The 12161-nt window shown below is 34.3% G+C and overlaps 1 protein-coding gene across 1 annotated transcript in view; it reads right to left on the bottom strand.

The window, feature by feature from the left end:
- ROBO1 (roundabout guidance receptor 1) overlaps nucleotides 1-12161 on the bottom strand; it is a 389736-nt gene that overhangs the window by 73092 nt on the left and 304483 nt on the right. Inside the window, exons 7-8 of the mRNA XM_007164102.3 lie at nucleotides 11460-11584; nucleotides 7822-7993 (exon numbers count right to left, since the gene is read on the bottom strand). Of these exons, the coding sequence (XP_007164164.2) occupies nucleotides 7822-7993; nucleotides 11460-11584 (297 nt within the window). The remainder of the gene's footprint in view (nucleotides 1-7821; nucleotides 7994-11459; nucleotides 11585-12161) is intronic.

Here is a 12161-nt window from a genome sequence, read left to right as displayed (position 1 = left end):
GTAGGAGACATGCATTATTCAGAATGCATTTCTATGATGCACTGATTCAGAATATTAAAATGAGACACAATGTACTCCTTTCAAATGACCAACCACTGACTAGGCTTGCTGCATTGTCAAGGGACCTACTTAACTTAAGAGTTCAGAGACTAAATAAGGATTGTGGATGGTGAAGGAAATGTATAGTGGAGAAAAGAGGAATACTGTGCTTTTTAAACTTTAAAATATGTAAAACACAAAACACAACAAAAAACCCATTTACCCCAAGGAAATGTGTAAGACAGATTTTCATAAATGAACCCAAACCAACTTGATAATCTTTCTGAGTCCAACAGAAAGAATGATGGTATCATACCAGCATGCTTGACAATTCTGGATTCAAAAATGTGCTTTGGACTTTGATAACTGACCAATCAATATGACTGAGCTCTTTTTATCTTGGAATTTTTTCTATTAAAAGAGTACATACTGAATTCAGAGAAACTGGAAAACTGTCTAAAAATATTCTTGGTAAGCTAATCCAAAAATATAATTGAAGTGGATATCCTAACCCAGGATATAACACACTTCCATATCAGAATTATAGGAATGGGAAGACACTTTCGCTAAATCTATCACCTTAACAGTTTTAATGTCCCATGGAAGGAAAAATTGGAAGGCATTTTTACAACATATAAATAAAATTACTCTTATTATATGAAAAAATCTAAAACCTAAAAACTTTATCTGAGATAATAAAGTCATAATTTTAGGGAAAAATCCAAAACAACTGTAGTGGAACTAGTATAAATCCTGCATTAGAGAGATGTTCTGATCTCCTGACATAGGCAATTTAGGTGAAATTCCATAGATAGTTTTTTAAATGAATAAACATTAAAAATAAAGTTCAGTTTTCATTATTAAACTTTAAAATTCTGAATATTAGTTTAAAATTTTTTAAGTCACAAATATTCAAAAGACAACTCTAAGAAATTGCCTGATTAAACAAAACTGGTTGCCAGAGTGACTAAATTTTGGATGCAACCATTTGCAAAGCTGGATGTGTCATGTTCAAAGTTTTATGCACCAGAGATTTTTCACAAGCTGGTGAAGTCACACTTCAATTTGTTCCTCATTTATCATGCAATCAATAATTATTAGTTTTGGGCATTCAATCTAAGAAAAACAAGAAAGCAAGAAAGTGAAATCAGCAACTGTGCATTTTCACTCCACCCTTCCAATTCTCTTCCATCCTTGGTTGCTAGTGTGAAATCTGTTAATACCGTGGAGGTGTATTAGAAGGCTGGAGTTTGAAACTTGGCAGGAGTGTTTCAGATACTCCACGGATGAAAAATATAAGCCAATAATTCCTTTGCTTAGAATTGTTTAATCTTTTCTACATTATCTGTTGAGTTCGGCTAAAATCAAATTAGAGGCCCCTCCTGGTAAGTATGAAAAAGTAATGATAAGTGTTTTAGTGCACTGGGGTTTTTATGACTCTACCACCTGTGTTCCCTTGATTATAAGAATGAATGAATATTTATTTCCAGATATTAATTGAATTAGTAACAGAGTGTTTCTTTCTAACTGATTACAATAAAGTCCAGTAACAGAGTGGTTTACATTTCATAGTCTTGTTATATTTAGAAACAATCCAATATCTGGGGATTTATTCAACTTTCTATATCTTTACAGTTCTTTGATATTTGCATCATATTTAGTGTCATCCTCACTTCCTTATCCTATCCCAACCCCGTTTAATGATGTTGTTTCTCTGTTATTGATTTCTTCCTGGTTTACACTGGGTAGTTTACAAAAATAAAGCAAGAAAAGAGGAGCAGGAGTGATTATCAGGCTACACCATCTGTCACGTGTCTTTAGGCCAGTTCCTTAAATTATCTAAGTCTCAGTTTTTTATCTGTAACATGAGGATAATAATACTTGTTCTAACCAGCTCAGGGGATTGCTATGAAGATATAAATGGAATAATAAATATTTGATCTACTTTGCTAATTGCAAAAAGTTAGACAATTATATGAATTGTGATAACACAATTGATCCTTTTCTACAAAATAGTAATATGTAAATCAGAGGTTAAAAAGTTCATTAAAGCAATTTTATGTGTTTAGGTAAAGACAATGAAACATTGTGGTGTTGTCACAGATTAGAATAAAATACTGATGAAATGTTCAAAGTTACACAAATTAAAATGCATAGTGCATTTAGCAGTCAACACTAAGTTTAGGATTCATGAGAAAAACTTCAAATAAAGAGTCTAATATCTCACATTTGGATTATTAAAATGAATTATCAGGTAATAAAATAGGATGTGTAAGACACAGAAATATGATTTAAAGAAAGTAAGTGCAGGGACTTTGTAATCAGAAGGACGTAGCGCTGTAAAAAGAAAATGTTCCATATTTGTGCTCTCCAATACAGAAGCTGAGGGCTTCCCTGGTGGTGCAGTGGTTGAGAATCTGCCTGCCAATGCAGGGGACATGGGTTCGAGCCCTGGTCCGGGAAGATCCCACATGCCGCTGAGCAACTAGGCCCATGAGCCACAATTACTGAGCCTGCGCGTCTGGAGCCTGTGCTCCGCAACAAGAGAGGCCGCGATAGTGAGAGGCCCGCGCACCGCGATGAAGAGTGGCCCCCGCTCGCCGCAACTAGAGAAAGTCTTCGCACAGAAACGAAGATACAACACAGCCAAAAATAAATAAATAAAATTAAAAAAAAAAAAAAAAAACTGGGGCTTCCCTGGTGGCGCAGTGGTTGAGAATCTGCCTGCTAATGCAGGGGACACGGGTTCGAGCCCTGGTCTGGGAAGATCCCACATGCCACGGAGCAGCTGGGCCCGTGAGCCACAATTGCTGAGCCTGCGCGTCTGGAGCCTGTGCCCCGCAACGGGAGGGGCCGCGATAGAGAAAGGCCCGCGCACCGCGATGAAGAGCGGTCCCCGCACCGCGATGAAGAGTGGCCCCCGCTTGCCGCAACTGGAGAAAGCCCTCGCACGAACCGAAGACCCAATACAGACAAAAATAATAAATAAATAAATAAATAAATAAAAAAGAAAATCCTTTAAAAAAAAAAAAACATATATTTAAAAAAAAAAAAAAACAAACTTTGTTTCTATATACTAGCAATTAACATGTGGACACAAACATTAAAATATAATATTAAAAAAAAAAAAAAAAAGAAGCCGAGAGCTTCAAGTGGCTACTGAGCCTGAGTGTGGCTGGTGTGATTGAGGAACTGAATGTGTAGCTTTATTTAATTTTAAGTAATTTTAATTCAAATTTAAATAGCCTCATGTGGCAAGTGCCTACTATACTGGACAGTGCAAACTTGTTTTTGTTTTTTTGTTTTATTTTTAACATCTTTCTTGGAGTATAATTGCTTCACAATGGTGTTAGTTTCTGCTGTATAACAAAGTGAATCAGCTATACGTATACATATATCCCTACATCTCCTCCCTCCTGCATCTCCCTCCCCTCTAGGTGGTCACAAAGCACCGAGCTGATCTCCCTGTGCCATGCGGCTGCTTCCCACCAGCTATCCATTTTACATTTGGTAGTGTCAAACTTTTGTTTTAAATCTCAGTTCTGCTAGTTAGTATCTGAAGGATCTGGGGATATCTTTTCACCATTCTCTGCCTCAGTTTCCTCATCTGTAAAATAAGAAGTCAGATTTGAAATTATTGAACTGTTTAAAGTTCTTAGCATAGTGCCTGGCACAAAGGAGGCATTGAATAACTTTACAAAAGCCAGGACATGGAAACAACCTAGGTGTCCAACGACAGATGAATGGATAAAGAAGATGTGGTACATATATACAATAGAATATTACTCAGCCATAAAAAGGAACGAAATTGGGTCATTTGTAGATATGTGGATGGACCTACAGTCTGTCATACAGAGTGAAGTAAGCTAGAAAGAGAAAAACAAATATCGTATATCAACGCATGTATGTGGGATCTAGAAAAATGGTACAGATGAACCTATTTGCAGGGCAGGAATAGAGACGTAGATGTAGAGAATGGACATGTGGACACAGTGGGGGAAGAGGAGGGTGGGACGAATTGGGAGATTAGGTTTGACATGTTTACACTACCATGCGTAAAACAGATAGCTAGTGGGAACCTGCAGGGTAGCACAGGAAGCTCAGCTAGGTACTCTGTGATGACCTAGATGGGTGGGATGGGAGGGGTGGGAGGGAGGGGGTATAGGTATACATATTGCTGATTCACTTCATTGTACAGCAGAAACTAACACAACATTGTAAAGCAACTATACTCCAATAAAAAAAATAATTTCTTATTATAAGTATCAGTATAGTGGTGATGGTGGTGGTAGTGGTACAGGTATGAGGAGTGTAACAGATGATATAACCCTATTAGAGCAGGGTTTATAAAAGTTTACCTAGTTTTCCGCATGTTCAATGAAAGATTTAAAGACCCTAAAAAATGAGGGTATTTCATCAGAAGTAATATTTTTTGTCACCTCAAAAATAATAATCATAAAGTCTATGTTAATACATATAAAAATATTCATAAAATAATTTTAAGTGAAAAAGAATACAGAATAACATACACACACTGACTGGTTTAAGTATGTAAAATTCACATCTAAAAACCAGCAAACATCAGAGTCATACATCACAATTGCCATCAGTTTGTAAACATATCTCAAACACCTATGAGTTAGGCTGTAAACTGTCACCTCATTTCAGCAATTAGGGAGCTGAAACATTGAAAAGTTCACGTGACTCGTCCAAATCAAAGAGTTAGTCATTGGCAAATAGCTCATAATTAGAAAGTTAATGCTCTTTCCACTGTATATCAATAAGTTTTGAGAGATTAATGCAAGTGATTTTAGATTTTATACATCATTTAATCATCACTACTTCTTCTTACTTTCTAGTAATTAAGAGAAGAAACATTTTCAATTAAATAGGTTATATGAATTTCTATGTTCCTGAGTCAAACGGGATTTGGGGTAGGCCTCAGCTACAGAAAAACAACATTTCAAAGACAACTGCTACTCTACCATATTCTGTGTCTCATGTTTTATTCTGCCTTTGCCTTTGTTCTGTTTGCAAACAGTAAAGAAAGAAAGTCGAGAAACTAAAGTCAAATAGTTTCCAGGAAATACTCTGCCTATTACCTCTCTTCTTGACTTGATTTGGTAATACGTAAATACTGATATTATCAGCACTCACAATAAGTACAGTTTACCTATGAAGAATGAGTCCATAGTTGTAAGTTGTTTGTACAATATGATGGACTCCAAAATAAAGAAAACAAAACTAAAAATACAGTACCACCACAGCAAACACAAAACCACCTTAAATCTCCTCAGAGACTGTAAGATGAAACTTTTAGAAGTGAATTGGCTACTAGGGATGAATCCCAAATCCACAAATTTAGGATTTTTGTTTTCATTTTAGTTTAGCAGAAGTTGACATGCCTGATCTATGCTCACAAATATAACCATTCAAGATAAGGCCATGTCAAAAGGCACCTAGAAAGTTTTGCTTTCAATTATGAGAATAATAAGGGATATTTGAAAATATTTTATTATAGTTTTCTTTGGCCTTTTTAAATGTATATCCTTACATACAAGTTGCTTTATAAAGTTGCAATCATAAACATATGTGCAAATCTATGTTCTACTTTTTCTATATATTGATTATATTAATCATTATCAAATTCATTACATGGTCTTCACAATCATCATTTAATAGCTCTAATGTATGTAAGAAACTGTAAAAACATTTTAGGTCATTCTAACGTATTGTGGCAGTAGATATATAATATGTATCATAGATAGTGCTAAAGAGTGTGGACTTTTGAGTGAGACAATCTTAATTTTGAATTCGGACTTAACCAACAGCTAGCTGTTCATTCCTTCCTTCTTTGTTTCATTCACTTATTCAAAAAATATCCATTGAGAGTCTACCATGTGTCAGACCTTGGTGGATACTGGTTATATATTTAACTTGAATAGACAGATAAATTCCCTAAATTGGAAGACTCAGATTGTTAAGATGTTAATTCTCCTTAAATTGTTCAATAATTTAAGTGGAATCAAAATTAAAATTCTGATTTTTTTGGTGTGTTTAGGATGTTAAAATGTGTGTGTGTGTGTGTGTGTGTGTGTGTGTGTGTGTGTGTGTATTATGTGTATGGAAATTGAAAAGTTGATTTTAAAATTTATAAAAAAATGTAGAGGACCTCTAATAGCCAACCCAAAACAAGAAAGACAAAGTTGGAGACTTACACTACCAGTGTGTAAGACTCAACTATAAAGCTATAATAATTAAGACCATACATACTTGCATAAATAGTTTAATGGAATATAATACAGAGAATAGAAGTAGGCCACTACATGCATGCTCATTTGAATTATGATTAAGATGCCACTGCAATTCAGTGGGGAAAGGACTGTCTTTTCAATAAGTGATGCTGAAACAATTAGTATCCGTATAAGGGAAGAAAAGGAATTTTGACCCTTATTTTACACTATACACAAAAATTAATTAAAGATAGATTAACAACTTAAATCTCAAAAGTACAGACAATAAAGATTCCAGAAGAAACACAGGAGAATATCCTCACAGTCTCAAGGTAGATTAGGGAACTAAAAGCACCACGTATAAAAGAAAAAATAATACATTGGTCCTCATTAAAATTAGTTACTTAAGTCTTAAAATCATCATTAAAAGAATGACTGGGAAGAAATATTTATAACACATATATCGGACAAAGACTTGTATCTGGAATACATGAGAAAATGAAAAAAAAAAAGAGAGAGAGAAATGCATATATGCATCCACCAAAAGGCAAACAAGATAACTGAGTGCACATGCCCACCCATAGACTTATACAGAAATCTTTAGCTTTATTAATAAAAGCCCTAAACTGAAAACAACCCATCAATAAAGGGTCCATAAATTGTGAGCTATTTATACAATGGAATACTATACAGCAACAAAAAGGAATGTATATATGTTTATTTTATGTATATATGTATATATACATATGTGTATACAGGTACTGTGCATTTTTTGAAAGCTCATTTTAAGCCACTTTGCTTTTATGAAAGACCAACATTAGTACATGTGCTCACTAATCAAAATAAATCTGAAGTGGATTTTCATTTTTATGAAAAGAGGAAATTGCTTCTTCACTTGATGCCATTTCTTTGGCTTACAAAAGGTTTCATAGGAATGCTCTACTTTCGGAGAGCAGGGAAACCTGTTATATACACATATGTATATATTTTTTATATATTTACATGCTTACTTATAGTTTCTTTTCTTCTTACTACTCTCCATCTTACAGTTTGGAGATTTTCTCCATTACTGTGTTTTTATAATATATTTGGCATTAATTAATCATGCTTAGAAGAGTTGATAAATAGAACAAAACCACATTATTAAGAAAAACTTACTCATCATGAATTGTGAGTTGGATTTGTCAACAATTCATCTTATCTCCTTAATATGGAGGAAAGGAAAAGGATGATATTTTACACTAAGAGATTTTAAAATAACTTCGCATTTTCCAAAACATGGACACAGTCCTATGTACAACTACTCAGTGTAAACTTTCCTTGTATAATTGATAGGCTTTTATGAATGTAATTTGATGTTAGAAGTTTATAGTATAGCCAAGTTAAAATAAGAATGATTTTACATTTAATCATTGTATCTTCATCCTTTTCACATTACACCAAAATTGCTGTAAGAAAGGATACAAGTTGAAAATAAATGCATTTACTGGCACTCTCTTTAGACCCTAAGCCAAACTTGGACATTTTGAAATAAAATGCTCTACTTTACCATCGGTAACTTCCAAATATGCTTTTGTGATGATACTTCCGGCAACATTTAAAGTCTGGCAGATATAATAACCAACATCAGATCGCTGGACATTAGTAATAGTGAGGTCACCAGTCTGGGAGACTGAAAAACGGCTGGATGACTGTGGTGGCTGATATGAGAAAAGCAGATTCTAGAACCCAGAATTTGGGAGGAAAGAATAACAATAAGTTAGTTGCTAGTTTCCAACATGTTGGCATATATATACATATATTTACAAATAGACGTATAAACATTTACACACACACAAACACACATACTTGTGTATGCAAATAAGCTAAATATCCTCTAACACATACCCAGATATAGATGTGCACACACATAAACATATAAATGCACAAGGTTTAATGATCTAGCCTTAAATAGGGTTATTTGAAAATTTAAATGAATTCTAAATATGGATATATACCTTTATAATTTCAATTTCAAACAATACTAGATATAAAAGGATATTAGATATCATTAGAATTAAAAGTTTTACATATTTAACCAAAACAAAGTCAAAAGCTTTGTTTCACACAGATGTGCCTATTAGGATTCTAAACTCTAAATCTTTTAATGTATTAAAAACAACATTAAAATTTAAACACATTCTGACAAATTAAGTTTAAGAATATCATTTAGGCACCATTATAAGTATGTCTATTACCTGTCCATTATAAAAGTTCACTAATCTATCAAATTGTTAACAGTTTCTTGTTTTTCTGGTTAAATGGTGAGCACATCTATTACAAATTTTTAATCAAATACTGAATTTAAGAATTCATAATGGAATTTTATTTTTGCAGAAAGTTATCTTAAAAACGAACTCAAGACAAAATGTGATGTTATTCTGTGGTACAAATTTCTCTCTATGAATCAAAATATCATGCTCATTGGAGAGAGTGTATATTTCATGCAAAAAACGTATCATGTCATTGTTTTTCATGAAATAAAGAATATCAACATTTCTTCTAATCAAATAAATTTGCTACTTTTTAAAAGTTTACGTGCCTTTTAACATATGTCATTTACAAAGGCTTAACTACTAGTGCATGGAAATGTGTCCAATGACAAAATTTTAGGTAACAGTGAGTTATATCATTGAATCAAACCAAACCAAATCAAAATTATTTCAAAGTTTGATATAGATTTTAGATGACAATGAATAATTTATTTAAATAACTAAATGAATCATTTAAATATTACTCTACTAAGAAGAACTGCTAGTGGATTTACTATTATTGCTACACAGATATTCTTATATAATACACTTTTCAATTCTTCCTGTTCTACTAAAATATTTTGGTTTTTTCTTGTCTTTAATTTGCTGTCAGCAAATTTAGTCCTTTGAGGCCAAATGAAATGTATTAGAACTAACTGAGGTAGTAGAACTTAAATGACAGCCTCTGTACCATAGTCAAGTTGATATTTGCCTACCAAAGTGAAAATTAAAGTGAACTTGATGGCATTGCATACAAATGATTAGTGAGTGCAGTCAGTAAACTACCTGTGTGTTATTTTATGAACATAGTAGAAGCAAGATCATAAAGCAACACACCCAAGGTTGATTTAAGCAAAAAATAAAAGAGGTTAGGAATAACTGTATTAAAAATGAATGAGAATAATTTTTTAAAAGTATCAGAAACAAGTAAAGGGAAATGTGTCCATTTACTGAAGAACTGAAGTCACTAAGAGATAAGAAAAAATTTGTGTTTTGGCCATCATCAAAAAATCTACAAAAAATAAATGCTGGAGAGGGTGTGGAGAAAAGGGAACCCTCTTGCACTGCTGGTGGGAATGCAAACTGATACAGCCACTATGGAGAACAGTATGGAGGTTCTTTAAAAAACTAAAAATAGAACTACCATACGACCCAGCAATCCCACTACTGGGCGTATACCCTGAGAAAACCATAATTCAAAAAGAGTCATGGGGGCTTCCCTGGTGGCGCAGTGGTTGAGAATCTGCCTGCCAATGCAGGGGACACGGGTTCGAGCCCTGGTCTGGGAAGATCCCACATGCCGCGGAGCGGCTAGGCCCGTGAGCCACAACTACTGAGCCTGCGCGTCTGGAGCCTGTGCCCCGCAACGGGAGAGGCGTGACAGTGAGAGGCCCGCGCACCGCGATGAAGAGTGGCCCCCGCTCTCCACAACTCGAGAAAGCCCTTGCACAGAAACTAAGACCCAACACATCCACAAATAAATAAATAAATAAATTTAAAAAAAGAGTCATGTACCACAATGGTCATTGCAGCACTATTTACAATAGCCAGGACATGGAAGCAACCTAAGTGTCCATCGACAGATGAATGGATAAAGAAGATGTGGCACATATATACAATGGAATATTACTCAGCCATAAAAAGAAACGAAATTGAGTTATTTGTAGTGAGGTGGATGGACCTAGAGTCTGTCATACAGAGTGAAGTAAGTCAGAAAGAGAAAAACAAATACCATATGCTAAAACATATATATGGAATCTAAAAAAGAAAAAAATGGTTCTGAAGAACCTAGGGGCAGGACAGGAGTAAAGACGCAGACGTGGAGAATGGACTTGAGGACACAGGGAGGGGGAAGGGTAAACTGGGACGAAGTGAGAGAGTGGCATGGACATATATACACTACCAAATGTAAAATAAGATAGCTAGTGGGAAGCAGCTGCATAGCACAGGGAGATCAGCTCAGTGCTTTGTGAGCACCTAGAGGGGTGGGATTGGGAGGGTGGGAGGGAGATGCAAGAGGGAGGGGATATGGGGATATGGGTATACATATAGCTGATTCACTTTGTCATACAGCAGAAACTAACACACCATTGTAAAGCAATTATACTCCAATAAAGATGTTAAAAAAAATCTAAAAAAAAAAACTATTTTAAAGTTTCTTATTATTTTTAAAGTGAAAGTGTTCCAAAATTCCCTTTTTAATAAGCTGAAGCCTAATAGTGAACTTAATTTTTAAGACCACAGATCTCTATATTCTAGCTTCAATATATATAGAAAATTCTGGTTTCTAAAAATGCATAGAGGGTAGGACTTCATAGCAAATGGTGACCACATATTACAGTTTTCAAAGAATTAGAATATACTGAACTATATACAATATGATATCTATGTTAAAGAGACTTTCATATAGTTTGATGAATCTTTAATTGATAGATATATGATAGATAAAACATAAAGAAGCAAAGAAGACACTTCAGATTCCTGGTGCTTTCAGAAAAATTGCACTGACTAATTATCATCTTTGTTTTAAATGTGTGTAAATCTCTTTTAACATATAATTACAAATATCTGAATAATAAAAGTTATAACTAATTAAGGTGAGAAAAAAAGTAGTTTTTAAAAAAATGTGGCTGAATTGGAAATAAAGGTAAATTTTATACGATAAAACAATTACTATTCTACATACGACCCTGTGTACCAAAACTAGGCAGGGAAAATTTGAGAATTAAAACAAGGTAGGAAATTTTGTCTTCTCTTTTACTGCTGAAACAATTTGGTCACTCAGAGATTTCTCAGTTCTCTTAAAGCGACAGCTATGTGACTAAATAATCTGTTGCTTTTTCTTATATATCTGGCACTCATCTTTACGGATTGAAATATTAGAACAAGGTCATACCTGACTCCCCTCTCTCCTCCAGAAGATAGCTGGTTGAGGATTTCCAGTTGCTTCACACTGGAAAGTTACAGTTCGTCCCAAGGCAGCAACCTGGTCACGGGGTTTCACAACAAAATGTGGAGGTTCTGAAGGAGATGAAACAAATTACCCTGAATCAAAAGCATGGAGTCATTGTCTTATTTGAGACAATTTGCTGATATCCCAAGTGCTGCTGTTATTTTATACCAGTTGTTATGTACTCTATAGATATCCGTAATGTACCAATTCTCATCCTTAACCTAATTGAAGCTAAATTAAGTGCACATTCATAGAGTGGAATCGTGTAGTTCTGTGAAGAGGTTTTTTTTTTTCTTTTTAATTACTTGACCTTCTAAGATTAACTACCTTATTAAAAAGAATTCTTGAACTACAATTTGACCCTTTACATTCAACGTATGCCTGAAATTTGTATGAATAAATATCTTTTCTTATTTAGAGCTGCTAAAAGGTACATGTATGTTAATCATAGACACAAGGACCTCCTGATGTAGGGAAGCCCTAAAATTAATTTAACTCAAAAGCTCCCGAAATGCTACCATGGAAGTTACAACCATTTAAAATCTTCAGTCCAATTACTTGAATAGAAATGAATTTAAAGCAATAGTGGAGTCGAATGCCTCTTTCATTTACATAGGCAAGGGCATGTTCAAACAGAATATATAT

The sequence above is a fragment of the Balaenoptera acutorostrata genome, chromosome 4 (assembly GCF_949987535.1).
Source record: "Balaenoptera acutorostrata chromosome 4, mBalAcu1.1, whole genome shotgun sequence".
NCBI classification, from domain to species: Eukaryota; Metazoa; Chordata; class Mammalia; order Artiodactyla; family Balaenopteridae; genus Balaenoptera; species Balaenoptera acutorostrata.
This window is presented reverse-complemented; position numbering and strand designations above follow the sequence as displayed.